This window comes from Besnoitia besnoiti, chromosome VII, assembly GCF_002563875.1.
Source record: "Besnoitia besnoiti strain Bb-Ger1 chromosome VII, whole genome shotgun sequence".
Taxonomy (NCBI): domain Eukaryota; phylum Apicomplexa; class Conoidasida; order Eucoccidiorida; family Sarcocystidae; genus Besnoitia; species Besnoitia besnoiti.
The window spans coordinates 3,079,919-3,103,204 of NC_042362.1; the positions used below are offsets into that span (position 1 = coordinate 3,079,919).

Here is a 23,286-nt window from a genome sequence, read left to right on the forward strand (position 1 = left end):
GTCTGTTTGATCTGAGCTCCGTGCGCCACTGTAAAACTGGGTTCACATGTCCGTCACACACACTAACACTAAACTTCACCCATTCACAGAACGGAAAACCTTTTCGGTCACACATGGAGCGTCTGTTAGTCTGACCAGGGAGGAGGCACCACGGAGGTGCACTGCAGTATTTTAACCTGATGGTGTGCCTGGAAAGCTTCTACACGTATCAATACAACGTCAACCCCCCAATTCTCTGAGGCGTGCTCTGCTGGATCTTTACAGATTCGACGGAGAGCTACGCGAGGGCCGACTCTGGACGGTGAAGAACGGAAGCAAAGGCGTTCTCCCAGACGGAGGAATTTTAGTGGAAGGCAGCTGTATTGAAGGGAGCTGCACGGACGAAAAGGGAAACCGGTTTTCCAGAGAAGGCTCTATGTGGGGCATGTTGGCAAGGGCAAGCTCCGCGGCCCGGGGTTCGTTGCCCGAGCGGAGGACGGCGTCGTGGTAGCGGGACGCATTTGGGAGAAAGGGAAACTGTATGGCATATAAAAACTGTGAGGCCACCTGAAGGGTGATACATTAACCTTGAAGTTCAGGAAGCACTCTAAAATCAGCTTCCTTTTCCAAGACAACCAGGGTGTTAAGGCACCACCCTGTAAACGCGTTCGCGCGTCAGATGCGAGGCATTCGCTGTAAATCTGAGTTGCCCACGAAACTGACCCGTACGTTTCTGTATTATGCTGTCTGATGTGGTAATTATGAGCGTGAAAAGACATGCAAGACACTCTCGAGATGAAGAGAAACGGACAAGCGTCTCTACCTTGTGTGTACACAGTAGTGAACCCAGAGCGATAGCCGGGAAGCTTGAGGGCGTAGGATGGCAGATCTAGGTATATATGCAGCATCCTAGGCTCGACACAGCTGCTGCCGGCACTATCTTAGAGTTGTTTCTCTTCCGCTACATGCGCTTCGGTGGACGTAGACTGGTAGTACGCGGTCGCCTCGATCATCCCCATGTCTGTGACACTCACTCGGCGGCTCTGAGGAGCCCCGCGCTGGCTCCTTTTTATGGACCGCAGCCTCTGCTGAGGCATGAGCTTTTTCAGTTTGCCCGCAGTAATGGTGCGTTTCTGGTCTTCGTTCAACGCAGAAGCATAACGTGATTTTCCTTCGGAACACAGCGCGCGCCGCGCGTCCCCAGCTCGCTGTAGCCTTGCGAGTGAGTATCTTCGGCTGCCTAGCACGGACTTGCCACAGGCGCTCTACTGCTATGTTTCGGAGCGACATCGCACCATCAGACTTGTAAAGTGCATGGATCACCATATCATGTCCGAATACGGCCGACCATTTCCATCGCTTTCATCAACCGTCGCCACCGCGGCTCCCCCAGCGCCAGACAGTCTGCTTGACTCCGGCTCAACCCCGTGGCCGCGCGGCCTCTCTCCTTTTTGAGAACCGCGTCCGACTAACGAATTAATCGCAGCGGGACCTATGCGCATCCCGCGACTTCTTTGGATTTGCGAATTTCTCAATGAAGGCAAACTTGACGCGCACCAATAGCCTCGGCATGCACAGGATAGAATCGCGGCGCCAAGCCACGAGGCGCAGACTGGCCCTATGCAGGCGCCAACATGTCGAGCGACATAATCGGCACCATCGAGAGCCGTTCCAGCTGCGCAGCAGCTGTGAATGCGCTCGCTCGGAGGCGTGCAGGGGTAAGGAAATTCCCGGTTTCGAGCAAAGAAACAGCTCCTGTATGTCGTTTTCGAGCATTCATCCAAAACGAAGTCTTGAGGTCCTTGAATCTCATACCTGCGCAACCGTTCGCCTGTCTTGTTTCGCAGAGCACGGGGCACTGGAAACCCCGAAAGCAGTGCGAATGTCTGGGGCCATCGTGGTCATACTCTCTTTTAACGAGCGATTTCATTTTTTCCTTCCCAGTGCCTGCTTGAATGAAGTTTGTTTTCCCTTTGAGGAGGAAATGTGGTTTTCTTGTGGACCAAGGACGGCCATTCTCAGTGGCGGGTTCTGTTGAGTCTGTCGGTCCTGCGTGCAAGTCCCCGCAACGTCGTCCAGCCTCAATTCGCGCTGGTCATGTGTGGCGTATCGCTTGGTCTGAAACATCCAGACAGTCCATGTGTCTCACCCTTCTGCTTTGACAGTGTATATGCTTCTTGGCGTCAACATTTTCGGTGCTTCAGAAGCTTGAAATGCAGCTTTGCGGGTTGGAGGGCTCTCGACATCGAGGGCAGATTATTCCTGGCGATAATGTCCCAGCAGACTCGTCGTCATATGCAGCAGCGACGTGCGAAAGTCGGTGTTGTATCTGCTGTCGTTCTTGATGGGAAAGCTGCCTTTATTTCCGCACCCCCAAGTTCTGTGACTCGAGTCAAAAAGATTGTTTCGGGTAGCTCCAACTGTGCTCTACTGAACTGCAATTGAGCGCGGCGCATCATCGGGGCATGAAGCGAGGCAGCCGAACCTGCCAGGCGTCTAGCAGAGGTGGTGTAATCGGTGCTCGCTGTGATGCCTCCAAACGAAACGCAGCATTCTTGAGTTATGCGTCCGTGCGTGGCCTCTCGCGCGGAGGGTGATAACTGGGGTCAGCAGAGTGGCGATCTATTTTCCATAGGCCCTACAATGATGCGGCCGCGAACCGGCCAAACTGCAAGGAGACTGTATACTACACCTTGAAAGATAACGCAGCATCCCTCCCCCTCGCCGCACTGTCGGCGGAGTGCCCGAGAGGGACTCGAATTCTTTTTTTCTTGGTCGTTGCTCGCTGACTAGCCAAATGGGGAACCACCCGGGCGGCGTCGCGGGAGCTATGGCTCTTGCCGGTTCACAGGCTCTTCTGTTGGAACAGACAGGAAGGGGAGGCAGCTATCAATGGCCCGGATCTGGCGCGGCGTCTGGCAGCGGACGAGGAGCCGCAGGACACGACGCCAGTCTGCTTCTGGCTGTCGATCGGGGTCGATTCCTCCGTCTCCTTAAGGAATTCGAGCTCGAGCCGCGGCTGCTGCGCGCGCTGGAGATAGCGAAGGCGAAGGAAAAGGAGAGCGCGCGAAGCGCCCAGGCAGCCGACAGGCCGCGCGCCCGCATGGTTGTCCTTCCTGCACACGTGGAGAGGCACGCGGCGCCATGCGCGCAGTGTGAGAGGCGCATGGCTGAGATCTCCCTGTTCAAGCAGGTGAGTACCCCTTCAACAACTCCGCTCTCGGTCTTGCGTGTTTCTGACCTAACGATGTTGCTTTCGAGAACTCAAACTCGATAAGCTGCCAGAACTCTAGCCACATAATCTTAGGACAGTCTTTGAGGATTGTGTCAATTAGTTTTTAGCTGAACACGTCGCATTTCACTTTGGCCTCTCCAGGGGTGACGGTTCTGAGTAGATGGTGAATACCGGAGAACACTCACGGATTGGATCCTCCTCCGAGTCTGCCTGGCTGCGGGTTTCACAGGGGTCTCCGATTCCACCTTGTGCCGACTCCTGAGGTGTAGAGTTTCTTTATCGTCCCTTGTGGTGCGCCTGCACTTCTAGGATGTTGTGCTGTTTCAGCGTGAGACTGCTCTGCTGGAAGGCCTCCTCCCGCTGGAGGCTTCGCCTCGGGTTCGAACCCTGTACAGCAACTTCCAATTCTTTACCGCCAGAGAAAACCTTCAACAGCGCGCTCAGGTGGATGGCCTCTCCGAAGCGGAAGTCTCCTCGCCATATCCACGGCGCGAGCCTAGAAGATACACGCCAACGTGCCGCTCTTGCTCGGCATCTGAGGCAGAATGCGTCCTCGCGCATGCCGTAAGCATTTGTTCCTCTTTTTGTCTGATGCGTGAGTTGGGGTTTGTGCGATGTTAAGACAGCTGCGGACGGCCGTTTCACGGGATTCTACTGTTTCAGCGGAGGGATTCGGTGCCTGAAGAGTCAATGCAGAGGGCTCTCTAACTCAGGCTTAGCTACGGTAGATCCCGCCGCCAACGCAACGGATTAGCTGCCGTCTGTCAATCCTTCCCAAGCCTCATGCAGAATGTGAAAAGACGCGTTAGCTAGCAATTGGGGTACGCGTCACTGGCGTTGTCCTACGGGAGAGAGAGTTGCGATGGAGGATCCGTTGGTGCAGCCGCTCTGCGATGTCGCATGTACAGGAGGCGAGTCGCGCATGCTACAAGCTGGAGGGCCTCTGCACATTTATCGGCGTGCACAGAGAACTTTTGGAAAGGATCCTGGTAAGGAGGAAAATAAATCAAGAAGCTGTTTTCTTCCAGTGTCCTTACAGTCCCGCTCACGACCCAAGGGCCGCCACAGAAGTCTGCTGAGTGGGAGAGGGTGACACAGAAAAAGGCGCTTCTTCTCGTGACCAGCCCTCCTTTCGACCAGAGAACTCGTTTGTTGCTGTGGAGTTCTGTCTGCCCTCCACGCCTGTAGAGGCGGTTCGAATGCGTCCTTTTCGGACCCAGAATTCCGGGGAGGAGTGCGGTGTGTGTGTGGGAACATCCATGTATTCGCGTTCGTCAAGTCAGCGAGCTTGCGGTCGCCCCCGCCGAGGCTTCCGTGCCTTCTGCAGCGCCTGTATATCTGCATGTGTCTCGCCTACGGGCGTTTGTGCAGCATGAGACGCAGCGGAAGGGTGCGGAGCTGACTGAGCCAGCCAGCGGCTCCGCTGCAGCGAAATCTCGGCTGCGCGCAGCGGCCACGACTGACGGCGCGCATGCGTCTGAAACACCCCGCGATCACACATGGAACCCGGCGTCGCCGTCGGCCCCGCGAGTGGCTCCGGTCTCCTTGGGCTCGTGTCGGCTCCGTGAGAACGGGGCGTACGACGGAGTTTTCGCAGCATCAAACTGCTTTCTGGTACGTGAGAAGAGCCTGTATACGCGAGGGCAAGCGGCAACGCATCTGGCTGGCTCACGCGGCGGAATGTCTGTCTGCATGTGCATGCCGTGAGCCGCCTGTGCCTGCTTTTCACATGCGTCGGAGAGCTACCCTGTATTTCCCACGTTTTTCTATTTCGTGGAAAAAGACGCTGCACGTGCCCCACCGTAACGCTTTCCCCCCCTTCGCCCCCCCCCCCCCCCCGCCCCCCTTACCCCCGCGACGTACACATGTGCAGCTGCGAGCCCGATCCTGCGTTGCCTTCAGCACCCGCCGGCGGCTGTTCGAGTTTCGTCGTGGTCGCCCTGCCCGTCTCCGCATGCGTTGCCTTTCGACGAGAAGCCGACGGCGCGGGACGCCTCGCTGTCGTTCCACAGAGGACTGCGATCCTTGTTGACGACGGCCTCAGCTGTGTACCAAGGCGCGAGTGCCTCGACACCCGTTTCTGAGGCTTCCTCGTATGCGTCTCTGTCGCCTTCGAGTTTCACTCCAGCCGTTCAGACGCCAAGTCAAGAGGTTGCGAACGGCCCGCGGGGGCTGTCGCCAGCGCTCCCCCCTGCGTCTCCTCTCAGGCGATGTCCATCGCTCGCCGAGTTCTCTCCACAGCCAGCAGCAGCCTCGCAGCGCCCAGCCGACGCCGGGCTCACGGGCCCGCGGCCCTCCGCCGCGCGGCTCTCCGCTGCGGGCTAGAGCGTGGGGCTGGGGAAACATAGGCGCAGGCGTCACCCGCTGCATCTGCGCATTCATGTTGAAGACAACGCCGCTCCACACGCGCAGCTGTGAGCGCATACCTGTTTGCGGCGGATGCTAGTAGATGCAGATATGCCTACCTATCAGTCTATTCTATCAGGCTGTTCGCTTTCTAGCACTCACGTTGCGTGAAGGCATGTGAGCAAGTTTATTCGCCTGAATGCAGCAATGAAACGCATGTGCGTGTGGAGGGGGGGGCTGGACTCTCTCACCCTTCCGCGCGTTTGTGTGTGACCCGAAGTGCAGAAATATGTGAAGCGCATGCCGATCGATGCACGAGGTCTGCTCAAGTCGTTTCTGAGCGGAAGAAAAAGGATTTGGGAAATGTAGGGGGGGGGGAGTTGCGGGTGTTTCGGTGCCCCAAAGAAGGATCGTGGCCCCGGCGTTTTCGCGCGGGAGTGGAGTAGAGGAGACTTAAGGTCTTCCACAGCCTGCCTAGACTTAACAGTCCTCCGGAGAGCTGCAAATTGTTTGTGCAGCCGCGGAATTTGTTTTGTGCGGAAGGAAAGTGAAGCACGCCGATTTTCCGGCAGGAAGGACTTTACTGGATTCTTGCCTGCAGTATGATTCGACTCCATTCAGTCTCGTCCGCGGAACGCAACACGTCTGCCTCTCCATTCCGTGTTTGTCTCAGTCCGACCCGAGAGAGCCCTATTTGGCCTGCACTCAAACTCACGCTTATCTCCTACGCCATTCTTAGCATCTGCGTTTTGCTGAGCAGATAACTCACATGGAAGTTTCTACGGACAGTGGACGCATCATTTGACAATAGCGGCCGCTACAGCTCGAGCCAAGCAGCGTCGCAGTCCGTAGCCCCCTTTTGCAGACTTCTCGCTCGACGGCGGGGATCTTCACGCGGCGCAGAGCTTCGGCTTCCGCGTCCCTCAGCAGGAGAGGACGTGCCGAAGCAAATAAACTCAAAATGCTCTGCTCAAGTGAACGCCTCAGATGTATGGCACGCCGCTGCGCAGAGTGCCGTACACAATGCCCTACTCCCGCGATATTTTGTGATGCTGCTTCCGAGCAGAGACCCCCCAGCGCACCCGTATCTTGAGACACGAGCACATCTGAGTGAACGCTTCCGTCTTGATAAGCCAGCAATAGACCTCTGCGGCTCGGTTTCGACTAGAGCTGCTTCTCCACTACCAGCGGGCCTTGGGGATATCCTGTGAAATAGTGAGCACATGCGTATGGCGATGCGTGACTGACTGCAGGGGATTTCTTTGCCCGAAGCTGTTAAGTTCCGGCGGCTGCGGGCCATAAAGAACTTCCTAGTCCTCTACACGGCAGTTTAAAGCTTTCCGTGTTTCTTTTTGAAAGCATCTTCCGCGAGAGTGCGGAGTGCTTGGGGCCCGACGGGCATGACAGCTACAGACTCGTGCAGATGCTACGCTTCCACGCCTCCTCGTCTCAGTCTCTAGAAACCAAAAAAAAATATATACATAGATATGCTGTCTGCTTGACATCTGTAGTCATGATACAACTGTTACTTGAGTATAAACATACAATCAGAGCTTCACGATTGCGCGGAGAAGTCCGGTAAGTGCAGATGTGGCGTGAGCAACAGGCTTAGCTAGTCTTCGAAAAAATGTGGGAAGTCTCAAGCTGCGTGAGGTCGCTGCGCATCTGTCTGACTGCAAACTTGAAAGGCGCAGGCGCCTCGAGCAAGCCAACGGGCACGCCCCCGCCGCCAAGAATGGCCTCTGCGGGCCTTTCCGCTCCTACTCCTAGTGATCGCAGCGAAGCGGAAAGGGGAAGAAAACAGAGAAGAAAGCTGGCAGGTTCGCCAACGCGCAAACAGCCTCTCCTTAAAAACGCGCAGCGGTTGACACACAGAAAGAAACCGAGAAAAACGCTCTAAAGCACGATCACATTAAACGCGTTGCGCAGAGAAGCGGGAGGACGGTCTCCACACGCCTTCACAAATGCCATTCCTGCACAGAATGCAAGTAGAATCCCTAACGTCTCCCTCCTCTCGCCCTATACTTTTTCCTCACGATCGCTCTCGTTTGTTTCAGTTTCCCTGCGACTCGCCGCTTCGTCGTTTTCTCGCAAAAGATAGGCGCGTGTCACTTCCTCTTCGCTTACGTGTGGTGCCTCCGTGGCGTTCGCCTTTCCTCACAGAAACGCTTTTTATGCGCGAATCGTGAGCATGTAGTCTGTGCGTCGCGTGAGCGCGTACGCAATCGGCTCTGCCTTCTCCATGTGGTAGCACTCAAGCACCTGAAAGAATAAAAAAACCAACAAAAACGGTTTTTAAGACGAAAGAGGAGGAATCAGCGGAGGCTGCAAGGCTATGATGAAGCAGCATAGAGGAGAATCCTAAGGGTGCGCCGAAACGTGCGAAGCAGGAGTCGCGAAGACGGCGTCTTAACCTCCAACGCCAAGCCAAGAGCTAGGCGGCGCTCTTCCGGAATCCCGCGTAACAGAAGCTTCTACTTCTCCAGTTAACGCTTCGAAGAAAGAAGAGAAACGCGGTAGCCCTGCTCTTCTAAACCGGCCCTTCCGTGAAAGAGATTCCGCAGCCCCTCCACGCACAACAAAAAAAAACCAGATCATCTCGACTCCAGGTACTCCACCCCCTCAACTCGAGAGGCACGACCGAAAAGAAGGCGGGGGCCTTAACTCTCCCCGCGAGAGCGCAGCCAGAACGAGTGAAGGAAGAAGAAAGCCTCTCCGCAGACTGCCCTAGCCGCAGAGAGAGAGAGGAGAGGCCGCGACAGCGCCGCGAAACGCAGGAGAAAGCGAGCTGGCGTGAGTGAGCGGCTTCGGCGTCAAGCTTACATCGAAGGCGCAGATACTCTCGGTCGAACGCATCTCCGCAGAGAAAGGCAAAACAGTGTTGATGTCTGTCGCCGCGAAGAACTCGAGCGTCGCCGTCGCGAGCTCGCCAGAAGCAGACATCTGCGGCAGCCGCCAGTGGAGCGACATGCCATCGTGCTGCGTTTCGCCTCCATCCACACGAAGCACCTGGAAAAGACGAGAAAAAAAAAACAAGACTTGAAATCCAGTCGCCGATCCGCACGACAGAGACGCGCGGCGTGGAGAAGAGAGAGGATGTGCCTGCTGAACCGTGTTGCTCTTGACTCGGTAAAATCAGCACCCCACGCACACCCGCCCCGCCTGCCTAGCCTCCATGCATATGCAAATACAAATATATACATATATATATGCAGTTTACGAATATGCATATACATATACATAGATAAATACACAGTGTACGAATATGCGTTTACATACACATAAAAAATATATATAGATAGACGTTTTTTGTGTAGGGAGTCTGCGGGGCGTCGGCTGGGGCTGCAGAAATCCATTGTTTCCATCGGCCCACCTGGTGAGGAACGTTGCCTGGGCAGGTAAAAGAGAAGTGAACGTCGTGGAGAACGCGAGACGGCTCTGTGGCCTCGACCTCCACCGTCAGCGTCACGCCGTTCGGCGCCACAGACGGCCAGCAGCTGATCGCCATCGGGCACAGCCCCTGAAAAATCGAAACACCATTCGCATGCAGACACCCCATGCCTTCACACACGCAAGACAGATGCGCGCGCGGGTGCGAGATGCTTGAGCAACGCGCCGGGTGCCGCGGTAGCTCTATGCACGCCTTTCCCGCTCTGCCGATATCACTCCAGCATACGTACATAAAAAAAATATATATACGTATATGTGTAAATGTGGATATATATATATAAATAGTACATGCAACTATGTGTTTACGTATATTCGTATGTATATGTATGGGGACAAGAATGTAAGTATAGGGTTGAGGTAGCATTAGAAAGTTCTTCTCACCTCGTCCTTGGTCTGCAGGCGCCACTTGAGGATGGCGGCGGGCGTTCTGGGGGCGTAGGCCCGCGTGGGGTCGCGGAGCTCAAGCACATTTTGCGCGTAGCTTGCGCGGTTCATGTTCGGATGGACTTTCGTTTTGAAGCGGCGATCCTCAGGAGATATCTGCATGCACGCCAAGCAATCGACAGGCGCGCCGCGCTTCAGCAAGAAAAAAGAGGAGAAAAAGGGCAAAGAGGAACCAATCTTAACTCTGCGAGTCTGCGCACGCCGCCCCGGAGGCGCCCGCCAGACCTAGGACGCCGACCCTACCTAACCCGTGGAATGGAGCAGAGGACCTAGAGCATGCAGCCCGCCAAAAACCAGGTGAGAAAGGCTCATGAAACCTCGCGCACAGAATCTCCTTTCCACAATATCGACCGGAAAAAGAAACGGAAAGGAGGGACACGCAGTCGGATCTCGCCACAGCCCCTCCGAGCCGCACGCGGCCAGACCAGCCGCACCCACGAGAAAAAAGAAGACAAAATGATGCGGATCTCTCGACTTCGGCTCTTCGTCGCCCGCTCTCCTCTTTTTCCCTCCCCCCCCCCCCCCCCCCCCCCCCCCCGGCCCCCGAGCGGTCCCTCGCGCCCGGTATCCTCACCCTAAATGCCGCGAGGCCTGCCTTGTTGGGGTCGTACACCGTGACGAAGAACGTGCCTTGGATGTCGAGTTCATCGACGCCTGAAGAGAAGAGACGAGCGGAGATCGCTGACAGCGTGAGCGTTTCTTCTCCTCGCGCATCCCTTGACTCATCCCAGGCCTGGCCGCCGAAGACTCGTCTCTGGTCGCGGCGCGAGCTTCGCGTCTGGGATTTTTTCTCATCGCTTACCTCCCTCAGCTTGCAACGTGCCTTTGACCTTCTCCTCGATCAGCGCCTGAACGGGTTCAACGAGCGGATTCACCATCGTCGGCGCGCCTGTCGAAAGGAAAAAGAAAAAGGAGTTTTCCCACGTTTTCCTTCGTCTGCAGTCGCCAAGAGTCACGACAGGAAAAGCGACGCGGCCCTTGTCCTCTCCCGCGTCCGTCGGTTTCCGCTTGGTTTTTCTGCTCTCGAACGGATACGAGTCTCCGCTTGCAGCGCCCTTCGCAGTGGGCTCCACGTCCTGACCGCTGGGGACACGGGCTCGCTAGCCAATCTAGCCTTCCACGGCGGAGACCCCTCTGCTTCCGCCTGGTGCGTGAAAAAACTCTCGTGCTGTCTCTGCTCACACCCGACTCTCTCGCTGAAGAAGTGCCCCCCCCCTCCCCGTGCATGGCTTCTTCCCGAGGCGTTCGCGACAAGTCACCTTTTTTATTTTCGTGTTTCCTCTCACCTGCAGGGCCTCCACCGACCGCGGCTGCCAGCGCGCTGGCTTCGTCGGCGTCGGCGCGCGGGCCCAAGAGGTGCGCAGCGTCTGCGCCGGGGGCGCCGGCCTGTCTCTCCGGGCCCGTGGCGCCCTGGGCTCCAAAGGCCCCGACCCCCACTACTGGGTGCGGGGCGCCGGCGTCGAGGCCGGCGCCTGAGAGGGGCGCCGCGCGCTGGGGCCCGAGCTGCATGCCCCTTCCAGGGGCCGCGCCGCAGGCGCTTCCGCCGTAGTAGCCGCTCGGGGCGGCGCTTCCTCCGTCGAGGCGTGCGCCGCTGGGCCCCGCGTGGGCATTCGCAGAGGACAGGGCCGCGAGGCTCTCGAGGCTCCCCCCGTACATGTTGATGTAGTCTGCAGCCGCAGACAGGCTGGGCACGTTAGGGGAAGACACGAGCGAGGAAGCAGAGGAAAGGAAAGACGAGTCGGGGCCCTGGGACGACGGCGGCTTGGTCTTCGCGCTCGCCGCGCGCTCCTTGTCCAGCCGCTGCGCGATCTGCCGGCGGCGCTCCTTCTCCTCCTTCTCTTTGCCCTGAGAGACGCCGAGAAAAAGCGAGCAAGCCAATCCTAGAGGGTCAGGGACACACGAGGCCAGTTGAGGCCCGAAAGCAAGCAGTCTGATACTACTGGGGAAGTGAAAAGTTCCCAGCACGGGGCGCGGAGCGAGAAGCCGGGAGGGTCACGCAGCGGCCGACTGCCCCCCCCTCCCCCGCCCGGCACAAACAGGGGCACAGTAGAACTGCGGGCGGCGCACCCCGCGAAAGACCGCGGCTGCGTCACAGGCCTGTCGCGCGCGAAAAGACAGTTTGAGAGCGAACATAGAACGAAGACTCACACAATACACCGAAACCGGTCGTGTCCGTGGCTCTGTGCACTCGCCTACCTCCTGAATGATTCGCTGGAGCTTTTCTTCGTGCGAATCCATATCGGTGAACGTCCGGATCTGCGCGAGCGTGAGCGCCTCGCGAAGGCCGAATGAAATCAACTCGTCCACCATGAATACAATCGAAAACGCGTTCTCCAAGACAACCTGCTCCACGTTGACGCCTCCGCTCAAACCCTCTCGGGAGCATGCATCCTGAAAAAGCAGAGAACGCGCACCGCGGACTTCACTGCAGACGCAGTCACACAGAGACGAGCGTAAGAGACGAATCGCCAGCCACACACGGCCACGACGAAAATTCGAAACAAAAGGCGCCAGAGAAGCTGATACGAATATACATATATGTACAGAGGTGGCGCAGGTGTATGTATATATATACACGAAGCAGCGATTGCCATTTCTTGCAGTCTGTGATATGATTTGACTGCATGAACATATGTATACGTATATATATGTATATACATGTATATACAATATATGTGAATACGTATATTTATATGAACACGGACACAACGGGACTAAGAGAGTTCAGAGTTTACGGGGGCAAGACCTACTACGCGCGTCGAATATGCTCCCTCTTCGATATACCAGCGCGGACGATGATCTCCACTCATTATTCTGTCCTGTCCTATTGACGGATTTGTTGCGCGCCGCAAGCGCAGACAAGCGGCACGCGAGAGGATACTCATGCGACACGATTCTTACTTGCACGATGGTGGCAAAGACCCGCAGAGTCTGCAGATCCTCGAGAATGTTGCTCTGCTTAGTGGTGATGAGAACGAGGTAAACGTTATCCAGCGGCTGGTACACGTAGCGCACGCAGTCCGACTCGACGTACGTGTGATCTGCCCCTGCGAAACGCACACAAACAAAAGCAGTGACTCAGAGAAAAGGTGCCAGCAATGCGCAGGCCGATGGCAGAGACGGAAAAAACGAATTTCCAAATATATAAATATATATAAACATATAAATATGCATGCCATGCCATGCCATGGAGAGAGAAAGTAGTATGTCGAGGCGTTCCGAGCGGGTCGCAGAAGGACAAAGGCAGACTTGCGGGTCGCGCCGACGCGCCGGCGCATGCGAGTGGACGGGACACACGATTATGGAAAACACGTCTCAGGGTATGCGCAGATTCCGCGTGAACAAGAATCAGATTTCGCGGCGTATACGCATCAGCGTAGGCGCCACACACGCCGCCCCATTTGAAACGACTGCAAACGAACGTGAAAGCGCTCGATCTGCACATAGTGAACAGCAACTGTGGACTGGAGAGCTCCTCCGCCCGAGGCGCCGAGCGAACAAGAGCTTGACAGAAGAACGCTAAAACGATACCCGAAAAGACTCTGCTTCGTTGTCGCTTCGAGAGACAGCGAACCAGAGACTCAGCAGAAAACCGACAGTCGCGTACCTGCGTGCTCAACGAGCTTGAGGAAAGCATTCATCAGACCCTCAATGCGGACCTTGGAGATCTCCACGAACTGGCGAGCAAGCAGCGGCTTCTGCCGGCTCATGATACACGCGCTGATGACAGTCATCTTGGCGAAAAGCTGGGGAAGAGAGAAAGAAATGGCACGAGAACGAGAAAACAAGGGGACGCGGCTTCAGCCTGCGGTAACGGAGAGAACCGACAGCCAGAAAGGACTGGCGGGCCTACCAAGCAGCGAATCAGGCCCAGCGGCAAGGTGTATGTACAGCCCACGGAGCACCACCGCTGCAGCACCTCCTCCCGTACTCTGTGAAGACGACGAGGCGAGGAATTTCGCAGGAACCAAATGAGAGATGAAGGCTGTCGCAAATTGATAGACGTAGCCTCTGTAGAGTCAGCGATACCTTGCAGAAGTCAAACGAGACGCAAAAGAGAACGACCTGGTTCCGGAGCAGGCCAACAGAGTGTACCTACAACGTCTCTCCCGCGGTAACGACGGCTGACGGTGGAGAAAATGTGCGGAAAAGACAGGCTCTCAGGGGCAACGACAGGTTACTTTCACGACGAGAGCGGTTCCGAGGATTAGGGAGACGAGAAAACAACAGGAATACAGAGGAAGTCACGCAGATCCATCGAGTTAGTTTGTTGGCGAGTTAGCAGTTGGTAAAAGACTCTGTGTCAGTTTGTGGAGTTCACACGGGTCTCAAGAAGGGAATTCTGGAGAACGAGCAGAGGTCCGTGCGCAGAGGAAAGTGCACAGCGTTTTGCCCCGGCGCAGCATCAGAGCCTTGCATGCGAACGTATCCGATTCGAGAACGACTGAACTCTGAGGGCGCAGAGCTGAGGGAAAAAAACAGAGAAATCGAGGTTTCCGTTACAAATCATCTGTGCGAAAAGCGCGCGAAGATGTGAAGCCGGCGTCGGTCGTTCCCGAGGTTATTGGAAGCACCGGCGGAGAAAAAAGCAGGTAACAGCTTCTCATGTCAAGCATGAAGTTTCCAATTTGCATCGCGTTTCTTCAAGCGTACATACACCTTTCAAAAAGAGCCCAGAAACAGAACCGGCGCGTACCAGGAGAGCTTCTGAGCCCGACGCGAAACCGTGTGCCTGGCGCTCGTGGTTCGTCGCCTTCGTCGCACTAATAGATAAAGAAAGACGCGTCGCCGTCACCAGGCAGCGTTAACACAAACGTGTTTGACATTGATTCCAGTCGAAAACTCCAGAGTTCGCCTGCGGCAAGTGACCTAGCCGAAAACAGCAGAGAATGCATGCGTCTAAAACCGTTCTAGTCTGCTCCTGGCCGCCGCCGCTCCGCAAGACACGACGCGAAGCGCGTAAAGGACTCTATTTGCGTGAGCCTCTGTCTTTCTTGGTAGAGATATGCTTCCTCTGCTTGGCTCCATCGCAAATGAAACAACGAGGCTCGTGGAAGAAGAAGCGCGAAATGCTCCCTCCGGTCGTTTCTGGCCTGCGCTCTTCGCGCACAGTTAGCAGTTGCCCCGTCTTTGTGCGCAGGTCTCCCGGGAGCGGCTCCTGCCTTCTCTCTCCCCCTTGTAGACGAAAAGGAGGTTTTCTGTGTCTCGCTGCCCATGCAGGGACTCGCCCAGGCTTTCACCGGCGCCTCTCCAGCCTCTTTCGCGGTTGTAGGCGTCTTCATCCGCAGCCAGGACTCCCCTGCCCCCCCCCCCCCCCATTCCCCTCCCCGGTTTCTCGCGTTGCGGAGAAGGAAACCCGTTGCCGCGCTTTGAAGCACAGAAACGTTTGCTTTCAGCGGAGCCGTTCTGACTCATCCGTATGCACCGTTTAGTCGAACAGAACAGACAGACGCAGACTTGTGCATACATAGCGTAACTTGACCTGCCTGACTGGAGTCAGAAGGTCCTTTGCGAGACGCACGGTAAGGTTTTGACAAACATATCTCTCGCATAGTAGAACAAACTCTCAGCAGCCTGACTGCATGGAAAATTCGCGAGCGTTGCGAAGCATCTCGGGTGAATCAGCTGAAGGCGGGGAAAACAAAACAGTTAGGCCCCTGCGAGTTGCTAGAAAGGGGCCTGCGTCCGGATATGGCTGACAGGCGCATTGAGCAGCGGTTTAAGATCTGTGTTGAGGCAAAGAGATGGGGTAGAAAGCTCTCTCTCACTCTTTCTCTCTACGCTGCGGACGCTGACGCGCGGAAGGTCTCTGCTGTCTTTGTTGGACAGCGAACAGGGGCAGAGGGCCCACGAGGCAAGACTGCTTTCGTCTCAGTCATTGAGCCAAGTGGGATTCCTCACGGGAGGATCTTCACAGTAAAGACACCTCGCGGGGAACCGGGTGGAAACGGCACATCAGCCGCCCGCTGCTGCCGAGCGATTCATCCCCGAGGAAGAGCGCTGCGACGTCTCACAACCTGAAAAAGTAAGATGAGAAGATGCTCCAGCGTGCGTTTGCGAAGGATCAGATTCGCTAGGTCTAACAAAAACCACGAAGGAGGGAATTCGGGCCATTAGACCACGCGCATCGACTCTCTAAGGGAATTCCTTTGAGACACTGCGAGCTTCACAGGTGACAGACCTTTCACTTTGCTTCCCCTGCGGCCCTCATGGCAGTCCGAAGGAGTGGCTAACCCGTGATGAACATCTCACAGAAAGATACAGGTAGTGAGGAATGAACATCATAACGCTCGACACGCATCTCGCATACTTGCCCGCCCTTCGCTGCCTGGCTCTCTTGCTATGTGCGAAGAATCGAAGCCGTTTCCCCCATCCCCCCCACACCCCCCCCCCCCCCGCCGGAAACGGCAGGTGTATGGAACAGAGAGAGAAAGACGTGTGTGCATGGAAAACCGACTTCACAGGACAGAGCAAAACCCTTGAGTCTGCTTCAATCCGCCTCTTCACTTGTCGCTCCTGCCTCTTTCTCTGGGGCGCTCAAGCTTTTATGCCTCTCTCTGCATCGCAAGAAGTGGTGTCTCACTTCGCACGCATGCACGTGTTGCCTTCCATGGTGAGTTTCAGCTTTACTCATTCCCCTCATGCGCCTCTCTCTCCCTCTGCAAGTGAATAGGCTCCTCTGTCAAATCACTCTCTCGTTCTGCACTATACGGCTGCATGTCTTCCACCCCTCTTCGCTGCCGCCGCAGACACTGTGGATGTGCGCGTTTATCGAGCGAGAGAAATGCCTCAAGTTGACGTTCTAGGGTTTCGGGTTTCGGTATATTGGGTCTTGCGCAGTCCGCATACCCCTTTTCGCGCGGCGGTGAGCTCCGGCAGCGTCGTTTTGCGATGCTTCTCGCAGGCACTCTGTCGCACGGATCGCTACTACTGGAGAGGCTGTACAGCGGGCAAACTGACGTCCACTGTTTCACTGGGTGACCGGAAGTTTGCACCAGTCTCGAACAAAAAGCTGCCTGGACACAGGAACGCGGGAGGCACCATCCCGAGATGTCGAGAACAAGAGAGACCACGAACGCACGCGCTTCAGGTCGGACTCTGTGGACCTGCGACTCCACCCAGAAGAGAGAGAGCCACAGGCGCGCCTCCTTTCGTCTGCTGAACCGACGCGAGGCGAGATCCGTGGAAAGCGCGAGGGGGCAGGAAACAGCCGCCACGTCCTCCGCGCCGACTCTCACGTCTGCGCGTCTCGCTTCCTCTCGCCCGCGCCGCGCCGCAGCGACGCCTCTCAACAGTTCACGTAGTTCTCGGCCGTCGACCCTTGCCGTGTTCGCCTTGGCGTCTGCGGCAGAGAAGCTTTACTGCTTGCCAGCAGCCGGCGCGGTAGGCTTGTCTTCGTAGGCCTCGGAGTAGGTGTGATCCCAAGTCCACTTCAGCAGCGGCGCCTCCTGACCAGACAGCACAAAACAAACCGCGAAACTCGAGGGTCAAATCTAAAACGGATTCAACGAAGCGCGCCACCTGCAGCGCCTGCGTAAAATAGAACACGTACGACACCACTGCGGACCTTGAAAAGCTGCTAGCATCATACATATATATATGTATGTATATGCGCACATATACAGAAATATGCGTATATATATACCATATGTATATATATCGACAGGATACACTCACCAAAAATGGGCGTTTCTGGCACGTTTAGGACCACGCGTGCACACGGAGAAGACACAGTGCGGAGGCGATGAGGGGATCGAAGAGATGGTTCTGTTTCCTTTTGACACACGCACGCACGAATGTCTATCCACTTGTACGGATCATGTCATCCTGACTCGAGGCGCAGTCGCAAGCAGCGCACGCGTTAGTACACGTCGACAGCCAGCCAGTCGGATCAGCTGCTCGCTTACGACAAACTGATGGAGCGGCGTGGGCTTATCGACCACATCGAGGATGTAGAGACCCATGACGGGAATGCAGGTTCCGTCCCTGAGACGCGTGTGCATCTTGGCCAGCTGCGAGTCCATCACGTGGAGAACTCTGTGCGCCAAGTCGTCTGTCTCTTTGAAGCGAAGAGGCTGGGAAACGAACGAAACAGACAAACGAACCGATGAGGCACACGCGCGCGCGAGACTGCAGACAGACAGGCACGACGCCGTCACCAGCGAGTGACACCACACACAGCTGGGAAAAAAAGCGGACAGGACGAGCAGGGAGACGAGGCTTGAGCAGAAGCCAAACTGCAAAGCAAATAGAGGCTGCGCAAACGTGGAACGGGGCAGAGTGAAAGAGTTTCCATAGATCACGTGAAGCCATCAGGAGCACCCCCCCCTCAAGCTGTCGGTAAGCCTCGCTTCTTTTCAGTTCGTTTCAAAAAAAAGGCGCCCGAGGTGCGCAAATGCAGAGAGACACTTCAGCTGGTTGCCAGGAGCGCGCGCACAAGAAGCGGCCGTTCATTTGCGATTCAGTGTGTCTCCTTGGTGCGGACGGACGGGCCCCGAGTTCTCCCTGACTGCAACCTCCCCCTCCCCCCCATCCCGCCCTTGCTTTAGCCGCGACTTCTCCTTGCCGGCATTCTTCGCGTCCCCCTTCTTCCTGCGGGGACCTTGCGCTTTTGCACGTGTCTTTTGTCCGCGCCCTAGGACGTGGAAACTGGGCTCGTTCTCCCGGCGTTTCACATCTTCCCGCGGCGGCATCCCCACACTTACAGCAGTGCGGCCGAGGCAGAAGTTCGTCTCTTCGATAACCCAGTCGTCCGACTTTTTGATGAGCTGCTCGCTGGTCACAGGCTGGCCGTCGTAGCCGCTGAAGGGTCGGTTGAAGACGCGGCAGGCGGCCGCCGAGGAGGCGCGGAACAGGGAGGCAGTGGGCGTGGCGAGCGACCCGCGCACGAGAGCGGGGAGCTTCGACGCGACGGAAGCACACGCCATCGTGTCTCGCTTTTGCAGAAGAAAAGACTGGCCGAAGGAAAGGGAGGACGCGCAGTGTGGGTGTGAACAGCCAAACGCTGAAATGGAACAGTCCGAGGCGAGCCACGGCCTCTATTCAGGCTCTGTGGTAGTTGCGTTGTAAACGATGCACCTTTTGCGTGATATCTTGCCAGCGCGCGGACCGGTAACTAAGTACACGGAGTAACGATGAAAAAAAAAGTCAGAATGAGGACCGGGGAAAGACGCGGGACGGACGCGCAAAGAGAAAGCAGAGGGAGCACAGGGAGGAGACCGGGCGGCAGCGGACCACTTTTACGGGAGCGGCGCCACGCATGCACGAGCTGGTGAAAAGTCGGCGGTTTTTCGTCGTGTATGCAAATCGAATCTGGGCAGCAACCACCAGAGAGCGGGTTGCATCTGCCTGTGCTTTTCTTTCCTTCCCCTCTCGGTAACGGGCCTTTCTTCTCGACCCCCTTCGAGTCGCGCATCTGTTTGGTAAGGCTGTCTTCCTCGAGTCGCGCTTTACCCGCCTTTTTCCGAACAAGCCGCCCAGACCCGCAGAGGAAACTGACATCCGGAAGGAAAACACCGATCTTTTGGCTTGATCTTTTATGTTACTTCCCGTTCACGTTTCAGAGGGACTCATCTGCTTGCATATCCCAAACCCACCCCCATAGTTGAAGTGCTCGCCCCATCCCGCCGTTGTCGCTCGTCTCTCTTGGCCTTCACACTGGTTCGTATCGCTCTTCAGTGGCCTTCTTTCCTCTCACCAATCCTGCCACGAGACCAAGATTTTCTTCACAACGTCCAGTCCTCACGTCTTTTTTTTGTGTATTCTTCGTTCAACGGTCTGAGCACCCCTGAAACAGGCGTCTCAAACTGCAGTCGTTCTCGAGTGGCGACTCTTAAGCGACTTCTGCCTCGCTCGCGCGCTGGAGCTTCAATACCCATTTGCAAGAAGGAGCCAAGTGGCGTGGAAGTGCATGCCTGGTTTCTGTGTATGCGGACGTCTCTCTCTCTTTTCGCGACTCGGCGCTTTTGCGCGTCTCGGAGGCCTCGCCCGCTCTGTCCCGCGCGTCTCTCTCTTCTCTTGGCACTTCGGCCCTCCACTTGTCTTGCCTGTTCTCCTCTTAGTCCACTTCTCAGCTTTTTCTCTTTCGTTTGCGCTGTCCGCAGAGACCCGCGTAGTCTGCTTTCTCGCCGCACCGTTTTTCTCGCCGTCGTCGCCCTCGCGCTCGCGCTTGTTTTGAGTCTCTCTGTTTTCCTTTCTGGCTGGTTGTCTCGAGTTACATTCTTTTTGTCGTCTAGTTGTCTAACCTCCTTCCTCTTTGCTTCGCTGGCCGTGTGTCTCCGCAGCCGCGATGGCACCATCGCCGCAGCGTTCCTCCTCTGCAGTGTCGTCGTCTGTGTATCCGCCGCTGGACTTTGCATCGTTTTCTTGGATTTTCGTAGGCGACAAGGACTTGGCGAAGAGCTTGCCGCTGCTCCGTCAGCGGCACATCGCGTACGTGATCAACTGCACGCCAGAAGTCGCGAGCGGCGGCGTGCCCCACTACCATCTGCACGCGCGCGGCTCTGCGCAGCGCGATGGAGGCAGTTCGCAGGCGGCGGGCAGCGGCCGCCCCATCGAGTACACGCGGATCGACATGGTCGATAACGCGACGGAGAAGCTGTCGCGTCACTTTGAGCGTTTTTGGGAGCAGATGGAGCGCGTCCGCGTCCGCGAAAGCGGCAACGTGCTGGTGCACTGCAACCAGGGCGTCTCGCGCTCCGTGGCGATGGTCGCGTCTTACCTGATTCGCTTCTTCAAAATGGCGCCCCCGGACGCCCTCGCGCTGATCCAAGTGAGTCGACCCGTCGCCCGACCGAACGACGCCTTCATGCAGCAGCTGCGCGAGCTTCACGAAGACCTCGTCGCCACCGGAGCCTATCCGCCAAACGCCGTCGCCTTCTCCCTCGCCGACACCCGACACGACCAGGAGGCCCTCCAGGCACACGAGACGCAGCTCGCCGCTCGCCGGCGCGCCTTCGCCGCGCAGGCCTCCGCCCAGGCCGTCGCTGCCGCCTTCAACCGGAGAGTCATCGGACCCGCCAGACCCCAGCCTGGGCCCGAGGAGGACCCCCTGGGCCTGTCGCCGGGACCCGCGCCCCGCCCCGGCCCTGTCATGGAGCCGTCGCTGCCCCCCCACTTGCAGAAGAAGGGCCTCGCGGGGACAGAAGCACGGCCCAAGGCGCCCGGTGGCGAAGCGACCGCGGCCGCGGCGGAAACAGAGGAGCGCCCAGGCATCGGGCCCCTCGTTCTGCCGTCGCTCGGAAGGGCGAGAGAGGCACACAGTCTTGAACAAAAGAAGGGCGTCGAAGCGACGAGCGTAGCGGCGCGCTGCATCGGCCCCCAGATTCTGCAGACACCCGCGCCCATGGAGGACGCGAAGGAGGGCGACGCGCTTGCAGAGAGACGCGAATCCAACGAGCCCGCTCCCCGAGGGGCTGCGCTCGAGGGAGAGATAAAAGAGCCGCTGACGGCTTCACGTGGGCAGGAGGCCGAGGCGGCGGTCTGTGGGACGGAGCTCCGGGCGAGAGGACACGCCATTCCGCCCCGTGATGTCTGCCTGGGCGAGGCAGGACCAGATGCGGAGTGCACAGAGAGAGAAGTCGTGGTTGTGGAGGAGGACGGTGAGAGCGTTTTCGATGAGAGTGCGCGGCAAGCGGGCCTGCCGGAAAGAAGAAATGGCGTTCGCGCGGACGGGCGAGGGAGCGGGGAGAGAGACAGCGATCAAGGACAAGCAGCTGGCGAAGAGATTTATGCACGCACGGCCTCAGGGACGAGGCCAGAAGAAACCCGGGAACGCGGACCTGAACCCACGGAGAAGACAGGAGAAGGAGGCGCAGGAGACGTGGATGTCAGCCGCGACCGGGAAGCAGAGATTTCCAGCCAAGAAAGGAAGGGATCGACGAGTCTCTCGGGGTCCGCTGGTCGGCTGTCCCCTGCGGCGACATCGCGGTCGCAGTCGCCGGCTCCCTCCTTCCGGAGGTCGGCACCCCCCGCTGGGACACGGAGCTGCTTCAAGACACCGTGGGTACCGCCGCCTCTGTCTGCAGCTAAGGCCAGCGACTCCAATGCCTCGGCGGCGCTTTTCTCGCGCTCGCCTCCCTGCTCCTCGCCGCTGGGCAGTTCCTTTGCGGCGCTCGCCCCCAAGAAAGCAGAGACCTCCTGCGCGGAGACTCGGTGCCACTCCGAGCCCGCGCGCCCCCTGCAGTCTCCGCCGTCGTCGTCGTCGTCATCCTCCACCGCCTCCTCCGCCTCCGCGTGCGACTTCAGCGACCGCCGCTACTTGCCGCGGACGCCGAGTCCGCGCGAAGGCGACAGCGCAGAGGCGCGCGTCTCGCGTTCGCTCTCCCGCTCTCTCACGGCGTCGCTGTCCCCCGAGCTACTGACTGTTTTCGGGCCGGCGCCGCCTCCGCATGCGTTTCGAGACTGCGGCGCGGGAAGGCTTCGCTCTCGTTCGACGTCGTCGCACCGCTCAGCGGACTCAGACAGCGACGTTTTCTTCGTGGAGGAGCGCCGCTCTGCGCCTATGCATCGCGCCGGTCGGAGGCAGGCCAGGCGGTCACGCTCTCGAGGGAGCTGGTCTGGCGCAAGCGACGGCAGCAGAAGGGCCGCGCGTCTCCGCAGCCTGAGCTCCGATCGAGGGCGGAGTGCGACGCGGTCGCCGTCGTTCAAGAGGCGGCGGACGCGTGTCTCTTCTTCTGACTTGTCGTCTTCTCCCGACAGGAAGGGTTCAAACCGCAAGAGGCGAACCGTCTCCAGAGGAGGCCGAATCTCTTTCCAAGCGGATGACGAGGAGGAAGACTGCGCACACGGGTGGCGTCTCCAAGGGCGGCCGCGCTTCTCGTCCTCCCCAAGCAGCCGCAGCAGCGGAGGGAGCTCCGCGGGGCGCTGGAGCCCGAAGGCGCGGAGGAGGAGGCGCGGGACGGGAAGCGCAGGCTGGAGAGACGCGTCGCCGCGGCGGTCGCCGTGCCGGCGCGACCGCGACCGCGACAGTGCAGACGAACGATGGAGCAGAGGCCGAGGGACGCCCTCGTCTCCGTCGGGGGGGGCCTCGGGGCCGCGGGCCCGGCGGCGATCGCCGTCGAGGGAGGGAGAGCGACCGGAGAGGTGGAGAGATGACCGATGGAGGCGAGTGTCGGGGTCGCGGTCGCGGTCGACCAGTTGCAGTTCTCCAGGGCGCAGGAGGAGTCGAGGACCGGAGAGGTGTCGGCAGGAAGCCGCGTGGCGGCCGAAGGGGGCGGGACCGCGCAGAGGCTGGTTAAGAAGTCAAAGTTGCAGCTGGTCGTGCGACGGAGGACGCAGTGGACCGGCCGCCGGTGCCAGACATGACCAGGGGCCGCGCCGCCCGACGTGCAGACGAAGCGGAGACGAGCGAGTCTGCGCGCCAGAAGTCTACGCCGGGTCGCGGGGGGGCGCAGGCGGCATGCCTTGCGTGCGGCATTGCGAGGCTGAGCAGAGCGTGGCCTGAGAGGCCACGCGGCGAGCGGAGGTGGGCGAACACGCGGCGAATGATGCTGCTTCGAGGGAGACGAGCCGCGCACCCGGGGGCTCCGCGCACGCACGCGTGCAGTGTACAGACACCCGGGCGCACCCGGGTGACGGCTTCCTGCAGGTTTTTGTTCGCTCCCGGGAGGAGTGTGGCACCGGGCGCTTCCAGGTGGCTCATTGACGATGCGGTGCAGCAAGCGTGCGTCCATGTACCCCTTCGTTGATAAATGCACGCCGTGTACGCTGTGTTCGTCCCAGATGTGTGGGACGACACACGCTGCGAGCATGCGCAAGCGGCCGAGGAGCGAGCGCGCGAGCGCATCCGAACTGACGGTGTGCAAGGCGGACTCAAGGGGTCGTGTCTCGTG

At 58.2% G+C, this 23,286-nt stretch overlaps 4 protein-coding genes across 4 annotated transcripts; 2 read left to right on the forward strand and 2 right to left on the reverse strand.

Moving 5' to 3' along the window:
* Positions 1 to 2,776: 2,776 nt before the first annotated feature.
* BESB_080410 (uncharacterized protein) lies at positions 2,777 to 5,539 on the forward strand (the record flags this gene model as incomplete). Its single annotated transcript, XM_029366403.1, has 5 exons — positions 2,777 to 3,172; positions 3,524 to 3,778; positions 4,123 to 4,203; positions 4,586 to 4,828; positions 5,117 to 5,539. 5 exons carry the CDS (start codon positions 2,777 to 2,779, stop codon positions 5,537 to 5,539), a joined length of 1,398 nt encoding a protein of 465 aa, XP_029217834.1.
* Positions 5,540 to 7,732: 2,193 nt separating this feature from the next.
* BESB_080420 (adaptor complexes medium subunit family protein) lies at positions 7,733 to 13,188 on the reverse strand (the record flags this gene model as incomplete). Its single annotated transcript, XM_029366404.1, has 10 exons — positions 7,733 to 7,822; positions 8,384 to 8,569; positions 8,934 to 9,080; positions 9,392 to 9,550; positions 10,029 to 10,108; positions 10,257 to 10,343; positions 10,741 to 11,299; positions 11,651 to 11,845; positions 12,356 to 12,501; positions 13,062 to 13,188. The coding sequence occupies 10 exons, from the start codon at positions 13,186 to 13,188 to the stop codon at positions 7,733 to 7,735; spliced, it is 1,776 nt and encodes a 591-aa protein (XP_029217835.1).
* A 3,624-nt stretch (positions 13,189 to 16,812) lies between these two features.
* Positions 16,813 to 18,381, reverse strand: BESB_080430 (uncharacterized protein; the record flags this gene model as incomplete). Its single annotated transcript, XM_029366405.1, has 3 exons — positions 16,813 to 16,902; positions 17,362 to 17,529; positions 18,160 to 18,381. 3 exons carry the CDS (start codon positions 18,379 to 18,381, stop codon positions 16,813 to 16,815), a joined length of 480 nt encoding a protein of 159 aa, XP_029217836.1.
* A 1,361-nt stretch (positions 18,382 to 19,742) lies between these two features.
* Positions 19,743 to 22,898, forward strand: BESB_080440 (dual specificity phosphatase, catalytic domain-containing protein; the record flags this gene model as incomplete). Its single annotated transcript, XM_029366406.1, has 1 exon — positions 19,743 to 22,898. One exon carries the CDS (start codon positions 19,743 to 19,745, stop codon positions 22,896 to 22,898), a length of 3,156 nt encoding a protein of 1,051 aa, XP_029217837.1.
* Between the last annotated feature and the right edge of the window lie 388 nt (positions 22,899 to 23,286).